General features: G+C 31.2%; 1 protein-coding gene across 1 annotated transcript in view; it reads left to right on the plus strand.

The window, feature by feature from the left end:
- Positions 1-18,595, plus strand: part of Klhl1 (kelch like family member 1) — a 364,387-nt gene that overhangs the window by 133,269 nt on the left and 212,523 nt on the right. Inside the window, exon 3 of the mRNA XM_005324822.4 lies at positions 671-807. Within this exon, the coding sequence (XP_005324879.2) occupies positions 671-807 (137 nt within the window). The remainder of the gene's footprint in view (positions 1-670; positions 808-18,595) is intronic.

Consider the following 18,595-nt stretch of genomic DNA (forward strand, 5'->3'; position numbering starts at 1 on the left):
TTTTATATTTGACAATAAAGTAGACAAGCTATAGATGTTATGCTTTTGGATTGTTTGGTTTATATTTTAAAAATACCAGTGTACATCAGATGAAATTGGAAATATCAGTGATTTTTAAAATTCGAATTCCATACTGATTATTGGGAAGAGCTTTAAAAACTTACTTTAGATACTTTGAAACTTCACTTATGAAACAATCACACTCCATTAATATTTAAATAAAAATAAAACTAAATAGAAAAGATTGCCTTATTAATTATAAAGACATAGAATCACAGTATTAAAAAGTTTATTGTATTGGCACAAGTAGATGGCCAAAAAATATAATAGAAATCTCAGAAACAACAAATATATATTCAGGACTTAAATTTGTGATGGAGGTGGCACCTTAATATAATGTGGAAAATTTATCCAAAAGAATTAACAGCCTAAATGTGAAAGGAAAAACATATTTAGAACAATGGAAGAAAATATAGCAGAATGCTTTGTGACCAAAAGTTAGGGCAAGATTTCCCAAATCAGTTTTTAAAAGAATAACCCTGAGGCAATAAAAAAATACATTTGATTTATTGATTGATGATTGATTATGTGCTCTGCAATACATTCTGATTGACACATTGTTTTCATGTTTTATGATCATGGCTTAAATTAGATCCTGTGACTCTTTCAGGCTCGTTCTGAGTTCAGTCTCTGACTATTTTGCTGCCATGTTTACAAGTGATGTTTGTGAAGCCAAGCAAGAGGAGATCAAGATGGAAGGTATAGACCCCAATGCCCTCTGGGATCTTGTCCAATTTGCATATACAGGTAAGGGAAAACACTTGAAGCATCATATTGATGTTTTATACATTTTAGCTCATTTCCATTGAGTAAAGCTTTGAAAACATAAGAGAAAATCTTTGCCTATATACTTTATTTTTCAGTTGAAGATTTTCTAATGGGGTAAATTCAGACTAACTTTTCATTTGTTACTAAAATCAGAAATGTATATATGTATAGATATATGTTCCTATCTTCCACAAAGGATTTAAATAGGCTGATGTAAATAAACAAAAGAGTTGATGAAATGAACTTTTTATTTGTTCTAATTAGTAATATATCACAGTAGAATGTGTTTTGACACATCATACATAAATGGAGTATAACTTCTCCTTCTTCTGATTGTGTATGATGTAGAATCACACCAGTCATGTAATCATATATGCACATAGGGTAATAATGTCTGATTCATTCTGCTATCCTTCCTCCCTTTATGCTCCTTCCTTGCCTTCACTCCCCTCTATCTAACCCAAAGTACCTCTACTCTTCCCTAGCCCTGCCCAGCTTATTGTGAATTGCCATCTGGATACTAGAGAAAACATTCAGCCTTTAGTTTTTAGGGGATTGGCTTATGTCACTTATGATTATAGTCTCCAGCTCCATCCATTTACAATTTACTGGTAAATACATCATTTCATTCTTATTTAAGGCTGAGTAATATTCATATATGTATATATAACATATCACATTTTCTTTATCCATTCATCTGTTTAAGGTCACTTAGGTTTGTTCCATAGTTTAGCTATTGTGAGTTAATCTGCTACAGTCATGTAGCTGTGCCACTGTAGTATGCTGTTTTTAAGTCCTTTGGGTATATGACTAGGAGTGGGATAGCTGGGTCAAATGGTGGGTCCATGCCATGTTTTCTGAGGAATCTACATATTGCTTTCCATAATGTTTGCACCAATTTGCAGCCCCACCAACAATGTATTTTTTTCTACATCCTCCCCAACATTTTTTGTTGCTTGTGTTCTTGATAATTGCCATGGATTGAAATTTTGAGAGGAGCAGGGAGCATAATTAATTGTTAGATAATAAGAATCTATGTCCATACTTGCTTAGAGTATTAGGGTGGGAAACAGATTCTAAATGTCTTTCCCTTTGGAAATGATGGTTTCAAAGAGCATTTATACTTGTAGTATGTTATATTAATATAAAAACTCTCACAGAACATTTAATAAAGACACGACAAACTTAGTTGAAAGAGACAATAAAGATACTTAGATTTGAGAACATGAATTTTTCAAATTTTATTCCCCTGATTGACTACACCAATGTATTTTATTGGTTGCAACCTAATTATATTCCATGCATTCAAATAATTTTGCCAATTTAGTAAACATTTGTTGGATGATATTTAATGTAGAAGTATTAGCTGTATCAGGAGAACAACCTAACACATAAGTCATTTCTTTGGTCTCCAGAAGCTCACAGTCCAAGTAAAGAGATAATTTAGATTAGGGGAAAATATGATATGATGCCAAAAGTTGAGGAAGTTAGAAGGCATGAAATATGCTGTCTGGAACATTATCAAGACTTGGATTAGTTAAAAAAATCATAATAACTCTTCAAGTTTAATAAGAGATGAGGAGACATAATCAAATACCATGAGAGAAGCAATGACAGTGTAAATTGATGATTTGTTTGTTATTAGAATTGTCATGTGTTCATTCTGCCTGAATTCTTGATCATCCTGTGAGATTAGAAAAGAAAGGCAGGATACAGTCTGATTATCAATGCAGCAGGGCCCTTGATGGCATTGTGAAGATAAGATAAAGGAGCCAAATGTCTATATAACTAGCAGGAATCTGTCCTCATTGAGAATTTGGCTTATAATGGAGAGTACTTTGCTAACATTAATATAATTATCAGTAAATGAAGACTCTTGGAACAGAGAAGATGCATAATTCTTTGAGTTCAGAATATCAAAGCACAAATGCCATGAAAGACTTAGTTGTCTTCTGGCCCCATAATTTTGAAATAATATTTTGACAAAATAAAAAGTTGAAGAAGGCAAAGTTAAACAGGTAAGCAAGACATTTTTCAAAGCTGTTGCAATAAGCAAGAGAAATAACAAATCAATCTCTGACTTACTCTGGTGAAACAAAGAGAGAGAGGATTTTTAAGTTCTAGATTCAAAGTAAGAACTCTGATAATTTATGTTTGCTTTAATTGATTTTACAAAAGGAAAAGTAAACTTTCACATTTCTTTGTGATGGGGTTAATTTCAAAACTAGCAGCAATATCTTCCTAAATTCCTTCCGCCCCACAGAAACTGAAGAATTGATCTCCCCTGAGGTTTACATTATAAATATATATATATCTTTATTATATATATATATATATTCATAATATATATTACATATATAATATATATCACTTTTAATCCCTTGAGAAAAACATCATTGGGCTGTAAAACAGACAAAAGGCTTTTTAACACATATCTCCAAGGAGTAGAGAAAAATTTATAATTCTAATTTTTCTAAAGTAAATGTTCTAAGAAAGGTCAAGGCCAAAAGTCAGGAAAAACTCTGTGTAAGTTTAGGATAACTGAGGGGACTGCTAAATCCTTCTCAATTTGATTTCAATTTGCTTACAACTTTGAAAAGTAGTATAAAAGAGTGTTTGCTTCTGAACTAAGCTGGTAGCAAACATTATCACATTAAATTTTCTTAGACCTGGAACACTCATGAAGCTAACCTTTTATGGATCCTTCCAGCAACACAGGCACAGATCTAACACCCAGTCTCCATGCCCTGGCAGTCTTAGAATTCTTGTGTGCAAAACTAGGTCAAAAACCACTCAGCATCCTGCTACACAGGGTTGGAAGATGTTTCAAAGCTTCCTGCTGAATTTAATGACCCAGATTTGGCTCTGCTTTGCAGAGCACAAACAGGATATAAAGCTGCCTCTCAGCTGCCACTGCCACTTTGACCTTTGTTCCTGTACACATCTATCTCTGGTGGTTAATAAATTTCTAATTATGAGTGTGCAGAAATGTGATAGATAAGCAAATAATTTATGTGGTATTATAGGGAAAATTGTAGCTGTGAAAATGTATACCTTTTTTACATGTAATATAAAAATCATAAGAAGGGATGAAGTGAACAATTATATAAATAAAAGAGAAGAATACAGGGTATCTGCATATGTGACTAGTTAGCAAACTAGCTGATCTGGAAGACTTTGCTTTGAAGAGGGCAAAAAATAAATGTATCTCAGAAAGGGAGAGAAAAAAGTAAATGAGCCAGAAGGTGATTAGCTATTTGAGAATATTTTCTTAATGTTCAAAGTTATTGAGATTTTGGAGGAACTAAGAAGGATTAACTTGGTCTAGAATGGATAATAGCTATAGAAATAATGTGTCCAAAGAAGATGGCTCAGAGTGCTTTAAAATGATTTAAACAGATATTATTTTTCCCATGGAATCTGGCAAATATAAGATTTGAAAGGACAATTTGAAGCTAAGCTATTTCATTCACTTAGAAATTAAAGAAAAATGAATAAAGTAGCTTGAAATAAATTTTTGAATGATACAAGTTTCAGTGATTACAGAACTTAATAGTATTTTATTTGGAGAAAAAAAGAGTCATCTTTAGAAGACATTTTTATAATAAAAATTTGTGTATACTAAGACATGGGGAACACCCAATTTTTTTTAACTCTTTGATTTTCCTTGTTCAGCAAATGGCATGAAAAAAAAAAGGAGTCAAGAAATTGGAAGGTTTTAGTAAGAAATAAAGAAAACATGTAGTACTTCAATTTGCGGGGGGTGGGTTGTACAATACCAAGGAGTGAATGTAGTGGTGTGATAACTCCAAAATATAACAACATTTTAAAGAAAAATAAACAATAATTAAAAGGTGAATATTTAGCAATATTTTAAATAAAAAATACTAAGTTATTTGTTTTAGAGAAAATAAAAAAGTAAAATATGTTTGGATATATACAAAGTGATAAGTCAATAATAAGAAAATGGTGAGTACTTATTGAGATATGAGAATTGCTTCTTTGTCTAATAATGGCACCATTCAATTTTTTATGCATTATTATAATTCAGAAATGGAAAAGAAGCAAATACTATATGCCCATTGTAGAAATAAATTTATATACAATTATGAGAGTCATAGCACTTTTCTAGTTATTACTTAGCTGTACAAGTTATTTCAAATTTTTTCTTTTAAATGTTTTCCATTTGCTTTGATTTGCCATTTTCCAAAATCTGCTTGTGATCTTATCCATTTGTAGAGAGCAAAGGCTCGTATAAGCAACAATGTGTATTATTAGTAGGATTCTTCTACAGTCGATGTCTTTAATTTTAAGTTCAGAACTTATTTGTAATCCAGAGAATATGAAATTATAACATGGTATATCAGTTTTTCTAAATTAAATACTAATTCTATTAAAAACTTTGAGTTCATATTGCAGGGTCATACTATATACTAGAAGAATGTATAATAAAGTTGAAGTGAATAGAATGCAAATTAAAATGACATAAATCTTTAAGCTTAATTTAACACATCACTGAATTATTCATGCTGAGTATAGTAAAAAAAAGCTGTATTTTTCCTTAAAAGTGGTAAAATCAATATATTTGGATCTCAGTCTCAGTAGTGCATTGTCCAAGGTAGTAAAAATAAAATTTTGAGCATTTTACAATACATAATAGAGCTTGTCTTCTGTAGTTGTAATCATTTATAAAGGAGACCCAGAATATTATTTACCTATAGTAGTGCCTTTCATTTGGTTTAATGAAGTCAAAGCTGTTCTGAGGTTATTCTATTGGAGATCCTTAAAAGCATAGAGTCAGAGAAGAAAAGAATAATTAGGCCTCACAGTTTTGCATCTTTTTACTTTCATCACCTATGAAGTTGGAGATGTATAGATGTATTCTATTTTGAACATCAGACATTTTACAGATAAATTCTTATCTGTACTAGTTATGTGTGAAGCTAGAACCACCAAAAGTATTTTTAGAGTAACATATTGTATATTGTTAATTTGCATTGATAAAATCATGTTGAGGCAAATCAGAATTTTTTATCTGTTTTTAATTAATAGGAGGACACATATTTGTTTTTCAGAACTCTATAAAATTCTTCATACACCCCAGTGAGTAAGGTAAAGGAACCTGACAAAGACAATAAGCATATTACAATAAATGGCAGATCAAAAATTAAGTGACATTTTCTCTACCATATTGCTTCCCTTTCATAGAGTGTTGAATACACAGGAGTTTATTGAATGTCATATGTTTATCTTGCTCTCAAAATAGTTTTAGGTAGCTTGAGTTGGCTGCTGTATTGCTACACAGTGGCTCATCCTAGGTTTGGTTCATCATTTCTCCCAATCTAATGTTTGTTTTGTTCAGACAGCAATGGTGCTCTATAATTTGAACACATTAATGTGTGTAATGATCTTTGTCCTGCAAACAAGTTCTACTATATCACTACAATGTGCTATTTACTATATTGGGTTCTAGAAAGCAATATGCTGAATTACATGCATATATAAATTTTAATGAACTTTCAAATTTAACACTTAAAATAACTCTTGTTTTCTTTTGATATAAACATTCTTTTTGATATACAAAGTCTAGTTTTCTTCTCTAGAAAATGAACCAGAAGAGGGCTACTCTTCTGATTTTAAATGTATATGCATACACCCATATTTGAATTGCAAGCCAAGCCAAAAATCTATGATCATGTTGTATAAACAGAAGGAGAAGTATACTTGAAAAGATGCACTTTTCCACTATGTAGAAAGTTGCTGATAGAAATTTCTTCCTGGTTTATAGTTTATTTAATTTCTCCTATCCTGAAATTCTTGGAAATATACTGTGTTCATTGATGGGTAAGGAATTAAGAGTTCTAACAAATGTGGGAGATGGAAATGCAAGGTTACTATCAAAGTGTCAGGTCCTGTAGAGAACTGATAAGGATACTGTTTAAATAAAGGAAGCTGTCCATCTAGTTGTGGTATTAAAAAGAGGACTAGAAAATTAAACTGCCAAATAGCAAACCTTTAATCACACTGAAGAGTTAACTTATTTGTGAAAAAAAGGCTTGTATGCCACTGAAGTTAATTAAAGTCTTGGTACAATGCAAAGGAGTTTTAAGATAGCTTCTGCTAACTGCTAGCCATTTGAATGAAATAAATAGTCACACATAGGCACTGAGATGTTTTATGTTCTTATTTAATATTAGAAAATATATATCAATATATTCAGCCTGGACTTTACCATCTAAACTCCCTTCAGAGATTTTTTAATGTAATTAAAAGTAAATTATTATTTCATTTTTATTACTAGTTTAATTCAAGTGGCATGAATTATGCAAATACATTAGCAGAATATTAGTTTTAAACTTGGAGTTTTTATAAGATAGACAATTTTGTCCTCAATATAAGAAATTGAGCCTTCAAAGACTGGTTTTATGTATAATTATTATTCACTATTTTAAAACATTTAAGTAATTTTCACAGGATATTGAAATAACCTGTATATTTATTAAGAAAGAATAGAAAAATAAAAATGAGTTGTATATTTCCATCATTTTCCTGCCTTTCCATTATTTTTGCAAATAACCTTGTTTAGTTGTGTTGTTTGTATATGTGCGCACATGTAAAATTGAATGTTGATAAAACTAGTGTGAGTAAATTATCATATCAAAATAAATAATAAATTATACTTATTTTGTGGATATTATCTACATTGTTGTTATTGAGCAGTTTATAGTGTGGGATTTAACAGGACTGTAAAAAAGCTATGTTATCTTGTTATTTGCAAGCAACTGAATGAAGATTATGTATTTACCACAAAATAATAACTCATTCATATTTGATTTTTGAACTTCTAAGGAAAAATCTCTTAACATTTATTTCATAACCAATTTTGCTCTCTTAAAAAAGTTTTGATTTTACTTTATTGATGATCTCAGTCTTATAACTGCTTAAATGTTCCATGGCTCTGCATGCTAGAAGGTAAAAGTGGAAGCAGATGCCATGCTGTCATCTGTTCATTTTGCATGCTGTGTATTCTTCTGTATTAATCATATGCTTCACTATGTGTTCTCAGGATTATTTCACATTCATTCTAATTCCAAAGTGTCTATATACTTTATCATGTTGTTCATCAGATACAGTATAGTATGTAGAATGTAAAATCATTTATCTTGCTTTACTTTGGCCTTCAACCATATTGTTATATAAACACAACTCACTTTGAGAGCTCCATATGCATTCAGACTGTTAGAGATTTACTCTTTCTGACATGTACCTATTTCTTGCTTCCCATCAGGTATTTTGAATATCCCTTGGGCACCTATATCTTACTGTTAGGAGTCTTCATCCAATTATCTCTCAGCTTTAACATATGATGATAGCTAAAAGCTAAGAAGGTAACATATGAAGCAGCATATTTTGGGAACCAAAATACTGTAAAAAGGAGATTTATTTGATAAACTAACAACCAAAGTGTCTGTCAACACAGAAGCCCCAGAAAAGAGACAGAGTGGGTAGAGTGGCCATATTGACAAGTAAGATAGTAGAGATCTTATGATCCCAACACATTGTCAGAAAATCAATGCTCAAACCTGCCAGATTTTTCTTTCTATGACACAAATATCCAAGTTAGTGCATAAAATATTTAAGCATGTCAAGATGGAAGTGCTTCACAGATAACTTTAATTCAACCTTGTTCCTTGGGATCATTGCCTACTTACTGTTGCTAAAGTTTGCCAGTAGAAATTGTATTCTCTTAGACTTATCCCTTTCTGTCTCATTTTTCTTTTCCCCATTAAAGTAAAGTATCAAAGACTAGTAATGTTTTAATAGCCATTTGAATAAGTCACCATATTATAATTTTGGTATTATTTTCATTCTTTTTATTGATTTTTTTAAAAAATAATGACAGTGGAATACATTGCAATTCTTATTACACATATACAGCACAATTTTTCATACCTCTGTATATAAAGTATGTTGACATCAATTAGTGTCTTCATGCACGTACTTTGGATAATGATGTCTATCACATTCCACCATCCTTGCCAATTCTAAGCCCTCTCCCTTTCCCTCCCACCCCTCTGCCATACCTAGAATTCATCTATTTCTCCCATGCTCCCCCTCCCTACCCCACTATGAGTTAGATTCCTGACATCAGAGAAAACATTCAGCATTTGTTTTTTTGGGATTGGCTAACTTCACTTAGCATTATCTTCTCCAACCCCATCCATTTACCTGCAAATGCCATGATTTTATTCTCTTTTATTGCTGAGTAAAATTACATTGTGTATATATGCCACATTTTTTTTGATCCATTAATCCACTGAAGGACATCTAGGTTGGTTCCACCGTTTAGCTATTGTGAATTGTGCTGCTATAAACATTGATGTGGCTGTGTCCCTGTAGTATGCCGTTTTTAACTTTTGGGGGTATAGACTGAGGAGAGCGATAGCTGGGTCAAATGGTGGTTCCATTCCAAGATTTCCAAGAAATCTCCATACTGCTTTCCAAATTGGCTGCGCCAATTTGCAGTCCCACCAGCAATGTATGAGTGTACCTTTTCCCCCACATCTTCCCCAATACATATTGTTGTTTTTCTTCATAATAGCTGCCATTCTGACTGGAGTGAAATTATATCTTAGAGTAGTTTTAATTTGTATTTCTCTGATTGCTAGAGATGATGAGCTTTTTTTAATATAATTGTTGATTGATTAAATATTCTCTTCTGAGAATTGTCTGTTCAGGTCCTTGGCAATTTGTTGATCAGGTTATTTGTTTTTTTGGTGCTTAGCTTTTTGTGTTCTTTATATACCCTAGAGATTAGTTTGCTATCTGATGTGTGAGGGGTGAAAATTTGCTCCCAAGATGTAGGCTCTCTGTTCACCTCACAGATTGTTTCTTTTGCTGAGAAGAAAATTTTTAGTTGGATTCCATCCCATTTATTGATTTTTGGATTTAATTCTTGTGCTATAGGAGTCTTATTAAGGAAGTTGGGGCCTAGTCCCACATGATGAAGATTAGGGCCTACTTTTTCTTCTTTTAGACACAGAGTCTCTGGTTCAATTCCTAGGTCTTTGATTCACTTTAAATTGAGTTTTGTGCATGGTGAGAGATAGGGGTTTAATTTTATTTTGTTGCATATATATTTCCAGTTTTCCAAGCACCATTTGTTGAACATGCCATCTTTTTTCCAATGTATGTTTTTGGCACCTTTGTGTAATATGAGATAATTATAATTTTGTGGGTTTGTCTATGTGTCCTCTGTTCTATACCATTGGTTTACTAGTTTGTTTTGGTGCCAATACCATGCTGTTTTTGTTACTGTTACTCTTTAGTATAGTTCAATGTCTGGTATAGTGATGCCATCTGCTTTACTCTTCCTGCTTAGGATTGCTTTAGCTTTTCTGGGTCTCTTATTTTTCCAGATGAAAATCATGATTGCTTTTTCTATTTTTATAAGGAATGCCATTGGGATTTTGACTGGAATTGCATTAAATTTGTACAGTGCTTTTGGCAGTATGGTCATTTTGATAATATTAATTACCAAAAACAAATCAAGATACTACATCATTAGAATCACTGGCAGCCACAGCAGAAAAATGACAGAGAAAAAGTTCAGGATATACATAGTTAAAATGTTCTATGAACTCAAGGAAGATATAAGAGAGCAAATACAAGCAGTGGAAAATCACTGTGACAAGGAGCTCCATAAACAAAGAAGCAAAAGGTCACCTCAACAGGGAAATAGAGGTTCTAAAACAAACAAACAAACAGAAATCCTTGAAATTAAAGAAACAATAAACCAAATTAAAAGCTTAAATGAAAGCATCAGCAACAGAGTAGACCACTTGGAAGATAGGACATCAGATAATAAAGGTAAAATATATAACTTTGAAAAGAACATAGTCCACACAGTGATAATGGTAAGAAACCACAAGCAGAACATTCAAGAAATATGGGATAGCATAAAAAGACCAAATTTAAGAGTTATTATGATAGAGGAAGGCATAGAGATCCAAACCAAGGAATGAACAATCTATTCAATGAAATAATATCTTCATTCTTAAGTGTCTAACATAGCAGAATTTTAGAATATCTCTGAAAGTCAAATCAAAAGGACCTAGAAATTATATTACAAAATAAAAGTAAATAGTTTGCTCATCACAAACACATGCTTTATCCTATTAGAGTCTGAGAGGAATGTTTCCTTTTAGGATTTAAAATAATCAAAGTATTCAGAAATATTTTGAATATTTCTAGGACACCATGTGATGTACTTCACACATCTTCACTATTATGCCAAAAGTGGATGCAATAATGAGTCACAAAACTATTGCTTCTATTGAAATGATTCAAATTCAAATCATCCTATCCATATACAAAAGGCAATAATAATTCCATGAATTGAACAAAAGAATATTTAAATCTAAAAATCAAACACAGTTAGGTACAAAGTAAATTACATTTAAAGTAAATTACATTTGTATACTGACCTTAAGGAGTGTATATTCTGCACAAAATTGGTTAATGTAATGGCCAAATAAACATATCTATGCTAAATCTGGTGGAAAAATTGACACCTTACATTACTTAAATTAGAGGCCTTAGAACTTCTATAACCATGAGCTAATTCCTTTTACTTACAAACAAAATTTCTTTGAGCATTGCATGACAAGCCATTTTATGTTAAACACTGTAGAAAGTACAAAGAGTAGAAAAATAATTATGCCTTTGACTAAGTCTACAGTTATAATATATAACATACTAAAGATGAGGGCATAGTTTATTGCTAAAAGTCAAGGAAGTTTAACACCAGTGAATGGATGTGGGTCAAGGGGATGTTTGAATGAAATCAATAGTTTTTTCAAAAACCAATTTTCTATTTTCTTCAAAGGATAGATATATAAGGAATACACATATAACACAATTTTAAGTAAATTAGAACTTCTGAATTTGTTTCTGACCTTATTCCTAGTGGATTTTCAAAGGGATAGGATTTGCAGGTAAAAATGTAAAATGGTAGCTTTTCCTGTCAGAGCTACTTTTTTATTGATATTTGTATAAGTTTCTTTGGCCTTTGGAACAGTGGGCCCTTACACTTTGAGATGTATTTAATACTGAAAAAAAATATTAAATCGCCCTTTCTGGTGACTGGAAAACATGTAAGACATTATTTAGGCCAATGATGTCGGAACCGCCCTCCAAAAAAGGTTTGGGAAATGCAGGAGACCAGCTGGTGCTTCCCTTATCTGAGTGAGAGGGTGAGTGTCAGGACCCCAGCCAACCACCTAGCCTTGCCAAGAATCACACCAAGTCGGGAGTTGAGTCAACCGTGAAGGTGCAGCAATCTCAACTTTATTTGTCAGGGACAAGGTTATATAGTGATAGGAGGGGGTAAGAAGAGACAGTAGCGAGAACCAAGAAGAAGCAGTTACATCACTATCACTAGGGGCCTAGGCAGATTTCAGGTTAAACCATTAGGTGAGGCTAAAGTCAAAAGCCGGCTTGCGCCAATCCAGCCAGGTCAAGTATATGGAAATGCTCTGGAAGAATCCATGAGGCCACCTCAGCCAACACCCAATAATGGCCGAAGTCCCAAGGGAGGTAAAAGGTTCCAACAAATGAGATATATAATTTGTAGAATTTTATACATAGACCTTGAATTTTGTATCTTAAGTCTAGATTGCTGTGAGCTTTAGAAGGCAACCAGGATTTTCTTGTTGAGGAGAGGGAGAAAAGACTAGAGTTCCAATAATGTAGCAAATGCTGACAATAAGGAATAATTTATATTTGTAAAAGTCTCAGTAAAAATTGATTGCAATAAAAATCTATGTTTTTGGCGACTGTTAAAAATATATGTAAGCCTAAGAAAGATTATCAAGTAATGTAAACCTCTGAACTTTCCTTACTCTTTTGAAACACTTTTTCTGAAAATCCAATGAATTTGTTGATACTATATAAATATATTACTGAATAAGTAAATAAATGATGTAGGATAGAAAAATTTGCAAAATAATTTCAAATCATTCTGTGTTTATCTTACCCTCAGAAGACAGATACAACTTCTTACTCCTTAGGCATGAGCTGTGCATAGATTTTCTTTCAGACAGCACAGAAGGTAAAGGCTGGAAAGAGCAGTATTAGTGGAGACGCATGACAAACACTACATTGCCTAGTGATCAAAATAAAAATCAACAGCAAAACATCATGTTGGTAGTGTTTTCTTGATAGGATGTAATGAGAGCAAAAGTTCATAATCCCAGCCTAATTATAATCAGAAAACTCTCAATGGAAAGACATTCTACAAAATAATGAACCAATACACTTCCAAATCATCAGTCATTAAGTCTAATAAAACTGTCACAGTCAAGAGATGTCAAAGAAGACATAAATAAAGGATTTGTGGTATCCTGAATGGTAACCTACCACAGGGAAAAAAAAGACATTAATTTGAAAAAAAATGTGAGGAAATGTGAGTAAAGTAAGGACTTAACTAATAATGTAATAGTATTTGTTCATTGATAAAATATATGTTCCATGCTAATGTAAGATATTAATTATAAGTGAGACCAGGTTTATGTTAGGTGAAAAAAGTCTGTGTAATTACTTTGAAATTTTCTTTGAAATCTACAAGTATTCTAAATTAAAGATATACTTTTAAAATCCCTCTGTTTTTCTTAAAATACCAATTTTGAAGGTTTAGTTTCATGAAAATCAATGAGATTACTTTTTTCTTGCTGTTGATAGTAAGGGAGGAAGACAGATAGATAGCATTTAATTTATTTTGTGAATTTTATAGGCAATTTTTGCAGTTATTTGGTAAAATACACATTTTAAATATAATACCTTTGGTAATATACATCTTTCAATATAACTGATTTTTAACCATATATATGTATGCATTTAATTTATAATATCATAAATTGTTACTAGAGGGTCACTTACATAATAAATATTAGAACAGTGAAAGTCATATACTTATATAAATATCCACTCTTTCCTTCTCATTCTGTTTTACACAGTTTTATTTCAATATAGTATACATTTAAATGCATTGTCTTGTAGAAAATCAAGAGTTTAAGTCTATATCCATTTGAAATATTTAATAGCTTTACCATTTACTTAGGATAAGTGAAGATGATTGTAGCATTCCTTGATGATACCTATCTGAAAACCATTCCCTCTTTAATCCAGTCTGTTGAATCAGAGGATAATGACGAATTCTAACCAATCAAAACCAGATATTTGCATTTTCATCCCTGCCTCTCAACTTAGTTAGGTACAGTCACATTACACAATCTTCCCAGGGCAGCATGGACAAAAAAACTTCTGGGGAAATTTTAGTAAATATTTCTTTCATTGATATTAAGGAATAGTTCCTTTTCTGATTCATATTTTCCTGTCTGAATCAGAAACCTGAAACTCTGGTGATTATGAGGGAAATTAAGAAGTTACTTGAAAAGAAGGCTATTTCCTGATAAGTACTGACATTTTCAATTAATTAACTCTGATGACAAATTTTTTTTTTAAATAATTTCTAAAAGTTTTCTGTTACTAAAGTCAGAGCCTTCTTAGGTTTCATCTAAGTATTAGGTATTTTCAAGCTGATTTTCTGTGTACCTGAGTGAAAACAGGTAGATTCACTCCCTTAATCTATTTGTGAATATTATGCCTTAAAAGTTAACTTTGAACGGAAGCATAGAATTACTCTCTTTTTTTCACTTTTTAGTTAACTTTTAAGTCAAATACTTGGCAGACTTGTGCCTTTTTACCATCAAAATCAGTCAGAGAAATGGCCAGGTTTTAGATGTAAAGAAATATATCATGCATGAAGTAGCTCAATTTGTGAGCATTCAAGCTCTAAACTCAATGATTATCCCATTTCTGCTTTCTGCTTTCACAGAGGTGTCTCTCATTGGCTATATTCTAAGTTTAAAAAAATACAACATTTTTAACTCTTCAAGACAGACAATGGTTATAAGCCCCAAATTAAGCACCAAAATCACCAATAAGTAATTTAAAACTTAAATATAAAAATTATAAAAATATAGACAATAATGTTCAAAAAGCTAGAAAAATAACTTTGAATGTTTTATAAGTCATTTATAATGAAATGATAAATATTTGGTGAGCTAGATATGTTTAACATAATTATTATATAAGATATACATATATAAATGTTATCAGTACTCCATATATGGTACACTTTTTATGTGTTTATCTTAAAAATTAATCTTGACAATAAAAGTTAAACTGCAAAATGTGGTATGTAAAAATTTATAAAAAGTTCTTTTTTATGAAAAAATATGGGAAAGTGCTTTGCTAAAATTCTGTGTAAATTATTATGAATTTCAGTGCTAGTATAGTATTTGAATTTGGGCTGAGTAATTGTTTGATTTTGAAAACAAATATAATAAATATTCTACAGCTTATAACATTAAAACATCATCCATTAATATTTTTGCAAGTATTGATCTACGAAGGTAAAGACACACATAGAAACATGCATATACTCAAATGCACATGTCATTTTGTATGTTAGGCTTATATTTGTACAACTATTTAAGCAATATATTTACCTTGTGTTTAAAATGGTATAGCATATGTAACTTGCCATGATTATAATTTATAGATATTACAAAATTTAAGAAAATTTAATGCATAACTCATAATTTTTCTAAATTTTAACATATTAGTATGTGTTTGAATTCAGACTTTCAGAAAACATTTATAGCTAATATAAATTTAAATCATTCAATTAAATGTATTTGTAAAATACATTTTAATATTCTTTTTTAAATTTTATTGTTGAATAATTGATATGCAATAAGTCTCATATAATATAAGGTGTATAGTTTGGTAAGTTTGACATATATATGCTCATGAAATCATCAACATAATGTAAGTAGTGAATATACTATCACTCCCCAAATTTTCTCATATCTTTTTGCAGCTATCTTGATTTTTTTATTCTTACCTCATACATAGGCACTAATGAACTAACTAATTTCTGTCACAATAGATTTCTTTGGATTTTCAAGAATTTTAATTAGGTAAAATTATAGTCTCTGTACTCTTTATGAAGAGACTTTCTTTTGCTGGACATAATTATTTAGCACTTTGCATGATGAGCTATGATGTTGCATCCCTCAAAATTTCTTTCCGTTTTATGAAAGGAAAATGATATGCTGTGAAGTATACCATGGAATAGATAGACACCAATTGCTTATCTAACAACCTGTCAATAAACATTTGGATTATTTCCAATCATTGGTCATTATAAAAATCTATAGATAAAGAGTGTATATCCATACACTCTCTTCAGTTTTCATAAGCAAATAGATAGGAGCAGAATGGCTGAGTCAATTCCAAAGTAATTGTGCAGTTTTACATTCCCAGTAGAGTTTCTCATAGAGGCTTAGTGTCTCTCATTGTGTTTTTAATGTGTATTCCCTAAACAATAGTGATAGTCAGCAGCTTCCATTCATACGCCCAATTTTGTGACAACATTGTTTAAATCATTTACCCCATATTAAGTTTTCTCTAATGAAGTTTGAGAGTACTTTGTATTTTCTGGCTCTAATGGTTTATCGGATATAAGATTTGTAAACATTTCTCCAGTCTGGTTCACCTTTTGTTTCTGTAGTAGTGTCTCTTGCAGTGATTTTTGTGAAGTCAAACTTGTCAATTTATTCTTTTGTGGGCTGTTTTTGATAGTTAACCTAAAAAATGTTTAACCTAAAGATGTTCTCCTATTATTTAATTAAAGATCTATAGTCCAAAGTTTAACGTTTAGATTCATCTTGAATGTATTTTACATGTTGTGAGGGTTTAGATGGCAGTACATGTTTATTCTGTATATGGATACTTTTTCAGTGTATCCATTTTTCAAGTGAATTGCCTTGTGTCTTTTCATATGTAACTTGTCAATTTATTACTGAAAATTATCCTCTTTCTTTGACCTATATGTTTAGACATACTCTTCTAAACATATGTTTAGGCCAATACCAATCAACTTTAATTGCTGTAGTTTTGTATTAAGTTTTAAATTCAGGTTGTGTTGCTAGTGTCATTTTGTTATTTTTCAAAATTGTTTTGGCTATTCTAGATTCATTATATTTCCATTTGATTTATGGAACTGGTTTTATAATGTCCAAAAAATATATCCTGAGATATGATTATATTAAGTCTGTGTTTATAAATATAGATTTTGTAATTATATATTTGAATATGATTGTAATAAATCTATATTTAATATTGGTGAATTAAATATTGACTATACTGATCTTCTAGTCTTCTACCACAACTCTTCTGATTAGAATAATGTGTTGGGAGGTTACCAGGTTCAGTAGTTCGATAGAATAACTATCAAGAATCTGCATACTAATGGCTATTATTAATTATGGAAGAAAACACATAGTCAGGAAAGGGCAAAGGCCCATGGAATGCAATCCAGAGGAAACCAGACACATATTTCCAAGGGCCACATTCTAGTTGAGTCCTACAGGATACACTGCATCCCCCCTTTAATGAGTTGTGACAAAGTGCCAACCAGGGAAGCCAACCAGAGACATAGTATGCAGAGTTTTATTAGTTGTGCATCATATAGACTGCTGCTGTCTAGACATAACATTATTTCAGACTCTCAGAAGGAAACAGGTATTCAGCATAAACCACACAGTATGTACAAACAGTTTAGGCACAGTGAGCTTTTCATATCAATTAGTGGTCTGAATCCTCTTGAAATGTAAGATCTCAGATCGCAGTTAATCACATCTTATAGGCAGCTATTTTCAAGTACAGCAGCCCAGGCCCGATGTGCTGGTTGTTCTGAACAAAATCTACTGAGACAAATTGTAAATAAAACTAAGGAAAGTCACCTCCTGATCTTCTAAAATCATAGTTATATGTAACCTGTAAAAGCTGTACTTTTGTGTTTATCCCTTTCACCTGATTTTCTTGCTGCCTATTGAACAATTTAGAAAAAAATCCCTTTGAAGGTCTTAAATCATGAAAATATATTGAAGATACATATCTAAGATTAAAAATTACTAGACTTAGGATCAATTACCTGTAAATAGCAGATTTCAATGTGTCCACTATTTTAACTTATGTTTATAAATATTTCATAAATAAACTAAGATTGATATAAAAATAGGTTTTTACAACTTATAGAATACTATTTTTGGTGCTCTCTATGTATTTTATAAAACTTTATATCAATAATTAGCACTGATGTAATTAGTCTTAATTCAAATTGGTAGAAGTCTCTCAACTTTAGATAATGATTTTATTTGACAACATTATTGCATGATAATGTTATTTATTTTGTGATAAACTCCTCAGAGAATTTTGTTGCTATAAGCAAACATCTCCCTCTGAATTGACCTACAGTTCTCAGTTTTCTGCTACTTGATAATATCTGAATGCAAATTCATTGAAATCTTGCAGTTTTAAATAACAAGGTTAATTTTCTTAAAGATAGAACATCCCTCATACAAAATAAATGAAGTTATTTAATTGAAAATTAATATATAATGAACAGTATCTTTGTTTTACATTACATGTAGTTCATTTCAATTATTACCTTAATTTCATCTGTTCTTTATTTTCTTCTTCATCAGTCCTTTCTACACTTAGAAGCCTGCTGTAGATTCCTTTGCTGTCTTACTCTTTCAATGAAACTCATAAATAAAATATAATCCTTTTTATCTATTAAACATGTTAGGTTATGGGTGAAATGTCATTGTATGGAAGGAAAACTATTTCTCAT

This window comes from Ictidomys tridecemlineatus, chromosome 6 (genome assembly GCF_052094955.1).
Source record: "Ictidomys tridecemlineatus isolate mIctTri1 chromosome 6, mIctTri1.hap1, whole genome shotgun sequence".
Taxonomy (NCBI): Eukaryota; Metazoa; Chordata; class Mammalia; order Rodentia; family Sciuridae; genus Ictidomys; species Ictidomys tridecemlineatus.